This window comes from Lactuca sativa, chromosome 2 (genome assembly GCF_002870075.4).
Source record: "Lactuca sativa cultivar Salinas chromosome 2, Lsat_Salinas_v11, whole genome shotgun sequence".
Classification (NCBI taxonomy): domain Eukaryota; kingdom Viridiplantae; phylum Streptophyta; class Magnoliopsida; order Asterales; family Asteraceae; genus Lactuca; species Lactuca sativa.
Window position 1 is genome coordinate 185571514 of NC_056624.2, and position 14534 is coordinate 185586047.

At 41.0% G+C, this 14534-nt stretch overlaps 1 protein-coding gene across 1 annotated transcript; it reads right to left on the minus strand.

The window, feature by feature from the left end:
* Positions 1-12691: 12691 nt before the first annotated feature.
* LOC111876438 (uncharacterized protein At4g28440) lies at positions 12692-14239 on the minus strand. The gene is made up of 3 exons (XM_023872962.3): positions 14019-14239; positions 13257-13482; positions 12692-13179 (listed from the first exon to the last, which is right to left on the minus strand). Exons 2-3 carry the CDS (start codon positions 13477-13479, stop codon positions 12989-12991), a joined length of 414 nt encoding a protein of 137 aa, XP_023728730.1. The 5' UTR covers positions 13480-13482; positions 14019-14239; the 3' UTR covers positions 12692-12988.
* Positions 14240-14534: the final 295 nt, after the last annotated feature.

A 14534-nucleotide genomic window follows, 5' to 3' on the forward strand; every position in this document is an offset into this window, starting at 1 on the left:
GACCAGCAGCCGGCAGCGGAGGTGCCGGGGAGGGATCAGGTTCAGGCTCGGGGGATGAGCGCATGGATGAGCAGACCCGAGAGTTTCTTTCTTCGGAGATTACGCGCATCATTATAGAGCAGACTCCTGTGATCTTCGGTTCGATCAAGGAGGGGATTCTAGAGCTGATGGACGAGAGACTGGGCACCTTCCGTGCCGAGGTGGCGGCCATGATGGGGTCGCGCACCCTTACCTTCAGGGAGTTCAGGGCATGTGGAGCCCCGGACTATCATGGGGCGCGGGACCCCATAGCGAGCACCAGATGGTTGGTAGATGTGGCCAACGCTTTCCGTACTAGCAGATGTCCCGAGGGGGACAAGGTCAGATTGGCGTCCTGTCTTCTGAAGGACAGGGCACGAGATTGGTGGGAGGAGGTCGGGCATGCCATTGGGGATGATGCAGCATTGGACGCCATGACCTGGGCTGATTTCTCTACCAGGTTCAGGGCGGAGTTTGCACCGGTCATTGAGGTGCAACAGCTAGCTAGGGAGTTTCAGGACCTCACCCAGACTACAGAGACAGTGGCGGAGATCACCGCCAAGTTCAGGGAGAGGGCTCTTCTCGTTCCTCAGTATGTAGCTGATGAGGAAATGAAGAAGGCCCGTTATCATGAGATGTTGCGGAGCGATATCCGCCAGTTTGTGAGCCGGTCCAGCTGTAAAACGCTGGAAGATATGATTGCTAGAGCTCGGGAGAGGGAGATTGATCTTGAGATGGAGAAGAAGAGGAAACCGGAGGCAGTTTCGGGTTTAGGCAGTTCGGGCAAAAAGCCCAAGGTTTCGGATCACAGATCTAGGAGTCAGCAGAGCCACGGTCGATGTGGCAAGTGTGGGAGATTGCACGAGGGAGCGTGCAAGGCAGGGAGTTCCGGCTGCTACAAGTGCGGTCGGATTGGGCATTTGAGTAGGGATTGTACGGCCCCTGCTACTGCCGTCGCATCATCAGATCTGATTTGCTTTCAGTGCAATCAGAGGGGACATAAAAGGTCCCAGTGTCCGAGTTTAGCTTCAGCAGGGAAGGTGGCTGCACCTGCCCCTGCTACCTTGAGGATTACAGATGGTCGGCAGGGCCGAGCTGATACGCCAGTGGCGAAGAGTAGGGCGTTTCAGATGACAGCAGAGGAGGCGCGAGCGACTCCTGATGTGGTGACGGGTATGTATCTTCCTTTTATCTCTTTATTATTATTGATTAAATGTTGCTTATGGTCGTATGCTTTATTCAGGGTCGTTCTCTGTGAACGGCATTTCTGCTTTGGTATTATTCGATTCGGGGGCTACCCGATCATTCGTATCTCTTGCGCTTAGCAAGAGGTTCAGTAGAGCTCCAGGGGAGCTTGATTGTCCATTAGAGGTTGAGATAGCGGATGATAGGACCGTGAGGGTCGGCAGAGTGCACAAAGGGTGTTCTCTTCAGTTATTTGATGAGCAGTTTTCCGTGGATTTGGTACCTATTCCCCTGCGAGGGAATAAGGTTATTGTGGGTATGGATTGGCTAAGCCCCAATGGGGCGGTGATTGATTGCGAGCTTCAGTTAGTGAGGGTTCGCACTCCCAGTGGGGGAGAGTTGGTGATTCAGGGCGAGAGGCCACAGCGAGGACCGACCTTTTGTTCCGCCGCAAGGGCGAGGCGCTATGTTCAGCAGGGTTGCGCCGGTTTTGTAGCCTACGTTTTGGATGCCCGGGAGAAGGGCAAGTCGACAGTGGATGATGTTCCTATCGTTCGAGACTACCCGGATGTGTTTCCTGAGGATTTGCCGGGGATACCTCCCGAGAGACAGGTCGAGTTCCGGATCGACCTCGTCCCTGGTGCGGCTCCGATAGCCAAGGCACCGTATCGACTAGCCCCCCCTGAGATGCAGGAGTTGTCTACACAGCTGCAGGAGCTGTTAGACAAGGGTTTCATTCGGCCGAGCAGTTCGCCTTGGGGAGCGCCAATCCTGTTTGTGAGAAAGAAGGATGGGTCGCATCGTATGTGTATTGATTATCGGGAGCTGAATAAGGTAACGGTGAAGAACCGTTACCCACTCCCGAGGATAGATGATTTGTTTGATCAGCTTTAGGGAGCGTCTTGGTTCTCCAAGATCGATCTACGCTCCGGATATCATCAGATGCGGGTTAGAGATGAAGATGTGCAGAAGACTGCTTTCAGGACCAGGTATGGTCATTACGAGTTTGTGGTGATGCCATTTGGGCTCACCAATGCCCCAGCCGCGTTCATGGATCTCATGAACCGCGTGTGTAGGCCGATGCTGGATCGGCTAGTGATAGTGTTCATAGATGACATCTTGGTGTATTCCAAGACGCAGGAGCAGCACGAGGAGCACCTGCGGGAGGTGCTAGAGGTTTTGAGGAGGGAGAGACTTTTCGCAAAGTTCTCCAAATGTGAGTTCTGGTTGCGCGAGGTGCAGTTCCTTGGTCACCTCGTCAACCAGAAGGGTATTCTGGTAGATCCGGCCAAGATAGAGGCCGTGATGCAGTGGGAGGTCCCGAAGTCTCCATCTGAGATTCGGAGCTTCCTAGGGTTGGCAGGGTATTATCGGAGATTTATTCAGGATTTCTCCAAGATAGCAGTGCCGCTCACCCGACTGACCAAGAAATCAGTGGTATTTCGTTGGGGTCCGGAGCAGCAGACAGCATTCGAGACCCTCAGGCAGAGATTGCGCGAGGCTCCGATCCTTACCTTGCCAGAGGGAGTAGAGGACTTTGTAGTCTATTGTGATGCCTCGATCACAGGTTTGGGAGCAGTTCTGATGCAGCGAGGCCATGTGATAGCTTATGCCTCGAGACAGTTGAAGCCTCACGAGGCTAATTATCCTACCCATGATTTGGAGCTGGGGGCAGTTGTGTTTGCCCTCAAGATTTGGAGGCATTACCTTTATGGGGTCCGTTGTACTATATACACGGATCATAAGAGTTTGAGGTATCTTATGGATCAGCCGAGCTTGAATATGAGGCAAAGGAGGTGGTTGGACGTGCTGAAGGACTATGACTGTGAGATTCTTTATCATCCAGGGAAGGCCAACGTGGTGGCCGACGCCCTAAGCCGCAAGGTGTCGGCGGCCCCTATCAGGGATCTGTGTATGAGGATGACAGTGATCACTCCACTGTTGGAGCGGATCAAGGAGGCTCAGATGGAGGGCCTCAAGGAGGAGAGGCAGAAGTGTGAAAGGATAGTAGGCCGAGTAGCTTCATTTGAGTACGACAGTCGGGGTTTGTTGACGCTTCATGGTAGGGTATGGGTACCGTACTGGGGTGGGGTACGGCAGGTATTGATGGACGAGGCTCATAAGTCTCGATTTTCTATCCACCCAGGAGCGACAAAGATGTACCGAGATCTTCGACCCGATTATTGGTGGCCCTGCATGAAGCGGGACGTCGCCTGGTACGTCGAGAGATGCCTGACCTGCCGGAAGGTCAAGGCGGAGCACCAGAGGCCTCACGGCAGGATGCAGCCGTTAGACATTCCCGTGTGGAAATGGGAGGACATTACCATGGATTTTGTCACCAAGCTTCCCCGGACCGCACGAGGAGTGGACTCGATATGGGTAGTAGTGGATCGGTTGACGAAGAGTGCCCATTTTATCCCGATCCAGGAGAGTATATCGGCGGAAAGGTTAGCCGATATCTATGTGCGTGAGATCGTGGCACGCCATGGAGTGCCGGTATCAGTGGTGTCTGACCGAGATGTCCGTTTCACATCCAGATTTTGGAAGCGATTCCACGACGAGATGGGTACTCGTCTCCATTTCAGCACCGCTTTCCACCCTCAGACAGACGGGCAGAGCGAAAGGACGATTCAGACTCTAGAGGATATGCTCAGGGCATGCGTTCTAGATTTCGGTGGCAGTTGGGATACGTACCTTCCGTTAGCGGAGTTCTCGTATAACAACAGTTACCATGCGAGCATTGACCGACCTCCCTTTGAGATGCTATATGGGAGGAAGTGTAGGACCCCGATTTGTTGGGGCGAGGTCGGTCAGCGAGTCATTGGGAGCACAGAGGTGGTGCTCAAGACGACTGAGTTGATCCAGCAGGTCCGTAGTAGACTGCAAACTGCTCAGAGTCGGCAGAAGAGCTACGCCGATAGGAGGCGTTCGGACTTGGAGTTCCAGGTGGGAGATATGGTCCTTCTGAAGGTCTCACCTTGGAAGGGTGTCATCAGGTTCCGGAAGAGGGGCAAGTTGGGCCCCAGATTTATTGGTCCTTTCAGGGTTTTGGCCCGGGTGGGTCGGGTTGCTTATCGGTTAGATCTTCCTGAAGAGCTTAGTCAGATCCACAACACTTTCCATGTGTCTCAGTTGAGGAAGTGTTTGGTGGATGAATCAGCAGTCGTTCCCCTAGAGGATATTCAGGTTGATGGTAGCCTGAATTATATTGAGAGACCGGTCGCGATTTTGGACCGGAAGGCCAAGACCTTGAGGAACAAGGAAATTCAGTTAGTAAAGGTGCAGTGGCAGCACCGAAAGGGGTCTGAGTGGACGTGGGAGGCTGAGGAGGAGATGAGAGAGCACTACCCAGAGTTATTTGCAGATCCAGCCGTAGCAGACTTCGAGGACGAAGTCTGAGTCAAGTGGGGGAGAATTGTAACGACCCGTTCCCGGTATGTTAATTTATTGGTAACTGTTGTGAGTTTTGCAAGAGGAACTCGGCGAGTTCATAGCCTGACTCGCCGAGTGGGGTCGCGGCTGAGAGCACGCGTGAGCCGGGGACTCGGCGAGTCCATATCCTGGACTCGGCGAGTCCATCCGTCTGGATGAAACCCTAAACCCCCGGGTTGCCCACTATTTAAACCATCTTATAGCCCCATTCTCGCCTCCCTCACCCTGTGAACTCAGTGAGAAAACCCTAATCCTCCCTTGAAAGCTTATAAGTGATTTGGTGCCATTTTGTGAAGGTGTGAAGAAGGAGAAGAAGAAAGAAGCAAGGAAACGAGTTGTATTGCAAAGATCCAAGGGCAAATCTGAGTTTATTGAGGTATTTTCGGAGTTCCCTTCTTGTTATATGTTTTAATCTTCCATTAGAGCTCTTCTAAGAGCTATTTGTTGTTGTTCAAAGCCTTATGTTTGCATGAATGTCTTAATAAGTCGAAATACCTTTGGATCTGAGTGTTGGGGTGTTGTAGAGCCCAGATCTACTGTCTTTTTGGAGTTACTTTGCATATTAATCATAGATCTACCCATTTTATGCATCTTTTGGCCTTATTTCCCTTATTCATGAGGTTGTGCACGTAAAGTTGGAAACTTTACGTGGTAAATCAGCTTATTGGACTCAGATCTATCAATTGTATGCATTGGATTCAAACAAAATCGAGTAAAAATCAGTTGCATGGCGGCAACTCGGCGAGTCGGGAAAAACGACTCGGCGAGTTGGGTCGCGAGTTCCCGAGTCCTTCATTTTGACCAGTGTCGAGTGAATCCAGTGAGTTAGAGAGTGGACTCAGCGAGTTGAGGGTAGACTCAGTGATGAAGGGACTCGGCGAGTTGTTCATACAACTCGGCGAGCCCAAGACAATCTTCTTAGGATCATGAACAACTCGTCGAGTTTGTTCATACGGCTCGGCGAGTCGGATGAAGATTGTCTGAGTTCTTGGATCAAGAGGGTACTCGTCGAGTCGATGCCACACTCGACGAGTAGCAGCGGGTAGAACTGAGAAGTGAGAGTAGGACTCGGCGAGTTGGGTGACCCAACTCGGCGAGTCAGCCCCAAAAGTAAGTTGACTTTGACCAAGGGTAAAAGAGTCATTTTTACCCCAAGTGCAGTGTTTAGTATTTGATTGAGTGTGTTCATGGGCTTGTAGCCGAGGAGATTCAGGAGCAGCAGCCGGTAGCTTTCAGAGACACACACTCAGCCGCCAGTTAGCGAGGTGAGTTTCCTTCAAGAAGGGACGGGTCTAAGGCCGCCATGCCGGCCCGTCCAGTTAGCAGTAGTTTCCGGACTTCGGTCCGATGTAGCAGCTAGAATGTTTGATGCCTTCGTGGCTCAGACAGAATTTATGTGCTATGTTTTATGTGTTACGTGTTATGTGTTCCGGGCTACGGCTCGATGTAGTATGCAGTATATGTGTTCATGCTAGTTGATATGTCATGATATGTTCAGTCAGTTAGTTCCGGACTTCGGTCCGATGCAGTTAGTTCCGGACTTCGGTCCGATGCAGTTAGTTCCGGACTTGGGTCCGATGCAGGGGACAAGGTCCCAGTCAGTTCCGGATTTTGGTCCGATGCAGTTTCCGGGCTCCGGCCCGATGCAGTGGGCAAGGCCCAATATGTGTTATATGCTATTGTATGGTATGTGGTATGTTGGGGGAGCTCACTAAGCTTCGTGCTTACAGTTTCAGTTTTGGTTTCAGGTACTTCCGCAAGCAAAGGGAAGAGCTCGGGATGATGGCATCGCACACACCACCGCCTCAGCTTTAGCCTGGGATTGATTTAGATGTTTTGATCTGATGTAGTATGATACAGTTTTCCGCACAGTATTTTATTATGTTTTGGAATACATCACGCATGGTTTTATTATATGATGCTCTGCTTACAGTTTTGATTATATTAAGAACAAAAATTTTTGGGTCGTGTTTTTGGGTCGTTTCAATCCAACTCTAGGTTTGCATGCACACATTGGATCCTAGCCTCGATGTTTCATTTGGGTGTCACATCAAGGATTCTAATCAACTTAACTTGAATTTTCTCCCGTTTTGTAGATGTCTAGTTATGATAATCATGGTCTTCCCAAATTCCATGGAACAAGCTTTCCAAATGAAGATGATGATCCACGATTCAACCGGGGAACAAGAGATCATGCTTCACTTCCTTCACCTCCTCCAATTATTCTCCCTAACCCACAAGTTTGAAGGCTTGAAAAGTTCAAGCTCACTCAAGCCCTTTTGGCAAGTAAACATGGGAAACCTATGTGTGTACACGTCTTAGAGATGAAGTCACATATTGATAGGTTAAGGATGTTGGGTGTCGAGATTTCAGGCGAGTTGGCTGTTGATTGGGTTCTTCAGTCACTTCCTGAATCATATAGTGAGTTCGTTAGAGAGTACTATATGATGCATCACGACGTAACTCTCATTGATCTCACCTATTTGCTTATAGTTGTTGAATCAACAATGATTTGGCGTGCTGGTCAAGCAAATTTGTCTGGTGAGTCAAACTCCCAAACTGCAATGGGCACTGGCAACATCGGAAGTCTAGAAAGAACTAAGTCTAAGATTGTCCGATGTGATGTGCCAAAGGAGTCCATTTGCTTTTATTACCAAGAAAAGGGGCATTGGAAACGAAACTGCCCTAACTACCTGAGAAATCTAAGAGATGGGAGAGTCAAGATGCATGGCTCTGCTTCAGTTAAAATCCATTAACAAACTCTTTTAAGTTCCTATTCTAGATTCTTAATACATGATGTAATAAGATTACATTTTGATGTTTTATAGGATCGAAGAAAAGAGAGGAAGCTTAAGGGAAGAAGTGAGATGAATCTAATCGTGAAGAAATGGATTTCGATCACATTGCTTGAAGATTAGAATTTTAAGCTACTACTTGGAGTTAGAATAGATTGCTATGAAATATGTATTAACATAGTTTTCAATTGAATTGCAAGGACAAATTTTTCCGCAATAAAATAAATTTTGATTTTATATTATTTATTTATCCTTACAATGGCGTGTATGAAAAATTGATGTTTGTAAGTTTCTATTATTAGCAATAATGGATTTGATTCTTAATTATGTTAATTGTGGAACGGTCAAGAATTTACCAAATAGGGAGAGTTTCTCATCGCCCAAGTTTCAATTGGACGGAGACTTGGAATCATGCAACTTGGTTGCATGATGAATGAGAAATTTTATATTTGGAAATTAGACTAATTCGTTGACAAAATGTCAAGTGAAGGACTAGGAGATCGAGTACACAAAGTTGAGTGTTGTTGTGTGTTGATCAAGTCCACCACAAGAGTAACAAAGATATTCGTCATGATTTACTAAGGTTAAGTAAATATGATTATACTTATGAGATTAAGTGTAATTCTCAGTTGATTGAAAGAGTTTCAATAAATAGCAGAACGAATAAAGAAGAATCAAGTAGGCAGAAAGATAAAAGTTTATCTATTCTAAGAAGAAGGGAGAGTATCTTTTATTATGTTTTATAATAGGTCTTAATGATTAAGAACCATATCTCAATTGATCCTCTAAATGAGTCTTAGTACAATTGTATGTCTGAGAAGAGGAATCAAGAATTGAAGAAATTGTTAAATCAAGAAGTCAATCATACTTCGTTCCAAAACAAGTCTTAGAGTTAAGATTGTGACATTGAGTGACAAGTATTAAGTAGGTTTATAACATTCATCAAATGTGGAAATTTGTGATGTCTTAGATAAGACAAAGACCAACTAGGACCAATTTTATGAAGTGTTTTGTCTTGATAAAAGCTACACTAACTCTTGAATATTTGTTTGTCGAGAAATGTTTATTGACAAGAGAATATTATATGTCAAGGAGTCAATGGGAGTCTTAATGGTCTTGAAAAGTTCATGAACTAATCAAGAATAAACTTTATCGATCATCACTAGCACACAACTTGAGGTTCACAACCTATCGTGTTGACACTATCTTGTTTCTGTGCCGTTCCAATTGAGTTAATTATGCATGTGAGTTATATGAGTTCTCATTCGAACGCATAAAAGGCAAGCACCTTGGTCAATGAAAAGTACATTGATGGGAAAGGATGAGCTGCTTAACTACTTGGAAGACATGGTGGGCACTCGTGTTACCATAAGGCAAGAAATCAAGATTGAGAAAGTTCGGTCCATATAAGTTTGGATTTGTCGCAAACTTTGGTTTTGACAAATTCGCATGGATAGGAACACATACACCATTAAAATCTAAGTGTCATAAGATTCCCTCCTTCATGAAAATGACTGTGAGGAAATGCTATCACTAAGAGAGATTTTAAGAAGATAGTGATTGTGAAAATTGTATTCTCGAATTCGATTATGGTTATGGTATCCCTTTCCATGATTTGAATTGTGAGATTTGGCAATTAGTTTGAATTGTTTAGACACACATATGAGCTATCTAAGGCAAAGGTGTATAAGTTTGAGAAGCTTAGATAAAGGATTATCAAAGCATTAGGTATTAGAAATATGAACTTAAGAAATTCAATAGGTATTGTTTTCTGGAAGTTAAGTTGTTTTCTGAATACATGTCAAAGCTAGTGGGAGCATAAGTTCATATAATTATAATATTATTCAACTTTACACAAGAAACAAAAACAAATTATTTAGTTGTGATTTGAAATTTATAAACAACTACTAATAAGATATATATGATAGTTAAATATTTTATAGATAGAAAACTTTTCAGAGAAAATGCATATTAATGTTTTTTTATCGGGTGAAACGTTTTGAACCTATTTGAAAAAATAAATTACAAATTTAATAAATAACTATAGATATATATTACAAATAATTAAATAATAAATATTTATTCAGTTTTTTTGGAGTATTCGGTTCTTATTTTATAAACCAAAACCAATTCGAAATTCAAAATAATAATTCGGTTTGTTGAAAACCAATCCAAAAATCCGAATATCCGAACCAAATAGTCCAATTGGACAATTCGGTTTTATCCAAATAGTCCAATTGGACAATTCGGTTTTATCCAAATAGTGAACATCCCTAGGCCTCAAACTAGAGCAACACCCAAGTAAAAAGGAATTGCTAGCTAAAAAGCTTTAATAGCAACCTTAGAAGTAGCAACCAACTTGGAAACTTTGAAGGGTCACAACATTTGACTTAATCTTAATGAAACCAAAAGTTTTAAACGGCAAATTGTATAAACATGTGTTGACTTTCCATATATATATATATATATATATATATATATATATATATATATATATATATATATATATATATATATATATATATATATATATATGTGTGTGTGTGTGTGTGTGTTATATTATTATTTAGTAGTGTTGCGCAAATTAAGATTAATCGTGGATTAATTGTTTTGACGTTTTACAACTGATTACGATTAGGGGTGCTTGATTGTTTGGCGTAAAACGGTCAACATCGGGCTTGGCGCTCTTGGCGTTCGTCTTGGCACTCTCGATGTTCAACAAAAGTTAACGTTTTTTTACCTAAATTATGAAAAAAAATCCAAATTTTTATTTTTTGAACAATAAAATCTCATTATTTAATATTTAGCCCAAATAAATGACAATGTTCTTTTTTTAAACATGATTTGACAAATTATCGCGGAAGATTAGATAATTGAGACTTTTCGATTAAAAAAATAAAAGTTTGGACTTTTTCACAAACTTGGACAAAATAATGTGACTTTTTTAATAATAACTCTTCAAATATTATACCATGATTTTCATATTTTCATAAAATATTTTCATATTTTCATAATATATTTTCTTATTATACCAAAATTTCAACGAAATACTTCTTTTTCTTAAGATATATTAATTTTGAATATGCGAGAGTGGGTCTGGTTGCAATCTTCTGAATGCTGAGGAGAGCAAAGAATGGATCGCATTCACTTTTAAGTCCCTCCCCAAACTCATTTTACGAGGAATAACCAAGTGCGATAAAGAGCAAGCGAAAACCAACCCTTGGCATGATTCGGTTTGAGCAACGGATCCTGACGTGATACATCTTCGTAATGAAAATTGAGTGTAAACATTCTTTTTTTTTCTTTCCCAATATCGATACAATGAGCACTGTGAACTATCTGCTTCAAAAAAGATAGTTGTAAAAACATCAGAGCAATATATCGTATTTTATTAATAAATTATGGTCACAGATTAATTTTTAACCTCAGTCAACCGTCGAACTATCGCAGAACAATTTTTACAACCTTGTTATCCAGTTAAAGTAAACTTGAATACATAAAAATCACAAATTTATATATTTATATCAAATACATCAAGTTTTTAGAAATGCTATCCCAACAACTAATAACAAAAACTTAATCGTTTTACGTCCGATAAGAAAAAGCCAAAAAAATTAACAAAAAATATGTTCCTTGAAAAAAAAATACTCCCGCCATAACATATCATAACATATCATGGCCGCCTTGATTTGCCTTGCAACACTTCACGCCTAACAACTCGTCATAAGTGTTTTTAGGACATTGAAATCACTATGTTGCCATCATGATTTTTAAAAGCCCTTTATACATCACAACTCAAAAACACCTTTCACGTGGGCTCGTTTTAAATAACTTAGTGAGTAATAAGCACTACATATGTGAATAGAAACAAGAGTATAACATCATTATGTTAACTACAAAAGTAACTATGGCCAACAAGACAAAATAACAACCCATTAAGGCATCTTAACATAATATTCGTAATGTAAATGTATGTCCTTCGCGTTCAGTTTTAACCTTCATAATAACACTTATCACGATTAAAATTTTCTAAATTCCAGTTGTATCACTTTAAAATTTGAAAGGTACCACTTATCTTGACACCACTTGTCTTTTAATGAGAAATTAAAGATGTCACTTACATCTCTAGACACCACTTGTGTCTTTAATAGAGTTAAAGACGACACATACCTCTTTAGACACAACTTATGTCTTTAAAGGAGTTAAAGATGTCACATACGTTGTTTAGACACCACTTGTGTCAGTTTAAAGGTTCAAAAACACCACTTGTATCTTTCATAAGTTTATTAACCATCTTTAACTTTCAGTAACATAATGGATTACAATACCACTCTATTCATTTCATATCATTTATGCTTAATCCAACATAAACCATATCTATAGTAACCTTTTTTTAAGCAACCTACTTATAAATATGGAAATTTCCATAGCACCTTTCCACTTTTATAAACAGGTGTATTTTTAGCACTAACTAGTTTACTAACTCAGAATTATTAATTTAATTCCAATCATTAAGGTTTTAACCACCTTTGATCAAGGATAATAATCCACTTTTAAGGCAACACTCGATTAACAAGCAATTTTTTTCTTAATTCCGTATTTTTGCGAGTTATTTACCATAGTTAACTATCACTTAAATAATACAACAATTTACACATCAAATCCTCTAAACATACGACTTTAAGTTTGAATCCCAACTTCCAATTATAAGGTACAATAAACAATTACCACTTTGTTTCCATCTTTACTTGAGTTATCTGTTTTATATCATCCTTAAATTTTAACATATGGTGTCAATTCATCAAACCTCTTACTCATGTAGGAATCCTAATTACCATAATAACTCAGCTAATAAGAACATGGAATCATACCTTCAACATATGAGTTTGATTCACCACAATTAAGGGTTCTTATCAATTTATGAGGGTTTACTTCATCAATTAAGAAAACCAAACAATAAAATCTGAAGTATGTTTTTCTCGTCCCCCAACAATCGCCCTTTCAATGTCTCTGAGGTTTAGGTGTTTGATTTGAAGAAATTCTATGAAATATCGTCTTTATATATTTCTAAGATGGTCTACGCGATGTACAACTCACGTAGTTACGCGCATTAACTTGGTCAATGTAAGTTATGCATTTTGCCTTGTACCTCACCTTAAAAATGTTATCTATGTGAGTTTTTAAGAGTTTCAGTTAAAAATGTTACATGGTATGTGGTTATTTACTATGCAGTTTATGTGATTACGTGCAGCTCGATCATATACATGTTCCAGAAAACATGATAACAACATCATTTCAAGTCTTGATAACATAAGGAACAGAACAACAAACCATTTTTTTTTTGACCTCATAACACAGTCTGCTATGATCTTTTATTTTTGATTGTTCCACCAACTGCAACTGCATCTGTTATCCACCTTTTCTTTGCAGACTTTTTTTTCAATAAACAGTCAAACCATAACATGAATTGCAATAAAACCCCATAACTCTAGCCATATATTCTGCCAGATTCCATTACTATGGCCCAAAATAGCATGAAGAATCATCTTCTGTTGTAATCACTCTTCCACAACATTAACCAACTCATACTCAACCAGTGAAAGATTGTTATCCTCTTTTACCTTGAAATTAGCTGCTTCTGTCACCTCCACACGTCCCCATTTGTCCACTGCAAGCCTCATTGATCCCTTAAACATGTCAATTTTGGCATTTCGCAGAATTACAGTGTTGTCAGCTTTCATCAAGTCCACTGCAACCATGGGAATAAAATAAATTTCACCAAAATAGATTAATTTATAATTTGGTGAAGTGAAACTTGAAAGTTACCTTGGTTGTTTCTTGCAGTGAAAACTATAGTCCCTGTTTCATCTCCAACCAAGCATTCAGCGATTTGCATTTGGCGAAGCTGTGGGCCATCTGGTCGGCCTTTCTGCAACACCAGCTTGGAGCTAACAACTTTGACAGTCAGATTGTGGCCACTGGTTCCAGGTCGCAGTTGATCCACCTTTGTGAAAACAGGTTTCCTCATACCTGACTTTGTTTCAGCCATTATCTACACTTGTTCAAAACAACAATTGGTGTCAATGTCAATGAGATAAGATAAAACTATCGACATCCACTCAGCATTTGCAGAAATCCGTTGTTTTTAACCTATGTTTACGACTCTAGTAAAATAAAATTGGGGTTATCAATAACAAAAACATGAAATGCCTAATCTATGATGAAATTCGGGCAGTGTGATTCAATTTTTTGAGAAGTGACCATAAACATGGAAATCAAGAAAAACAGAATTCGATATCGCCATCAAAATTTTGAGAACTGATCACAAGTTTGGTTAAATTGGAACGAAATATTTGAAAAGGTATGAATCTGTTCTTCCTTTTTTTTCCATGATTGTTTCGTTATAACCGATCCATATAAACCATGACGTACTTAATAATTACCGAAGAAACAAGATGCATCAGTAAAATTCAAAAATCGATCGATACAATTCATTGGAATTATGCAGATACGAAAAGTGTTAGATAAGACGACGATGATGGAAGGAAGAAAAACTGAAAGAATTAACGAGATGATATGCATAATTACCTTTATCCGATTCCTTGTGCCGAACAGAAATGACGTTTTGCGATAGCAGATGGATTGATCTGTTTCTTTTTCTTATTCGTTTTGTTCGTGCTACCCTGAAAATCGGCTGAAGAATGAGGTTTTGATTTAACAGTGACCGTTGATTTTCCCTAATTTCTCAATTGCATCTTGATCGTCCACGTTTCTAGTGCCCATGGAAATCGGCTGAAGAACGGTTTCCTCTTCAAATAGAATAATTGTTTTCCTTTTTTACTTCTTTAAAATATCTTCCCAGCTTTTTTAATCACTAAAAAGATAACTAACATCTTAATCGATAAGTTCGTGAAAAACAAACTATCTTCATAATTTAACACTTTTTAAGTTTTATAATTGTAGTTTATCTATCAACTTATAGTATTTTGGTAATAATAGAAAGATAAACTTTTGATAAACATTCACATATATTATAAACATTCACATATATAAAAATTAAGGCTCTATTTAGCATGTCATAACGCTAGTTTATTTTCAATTTTT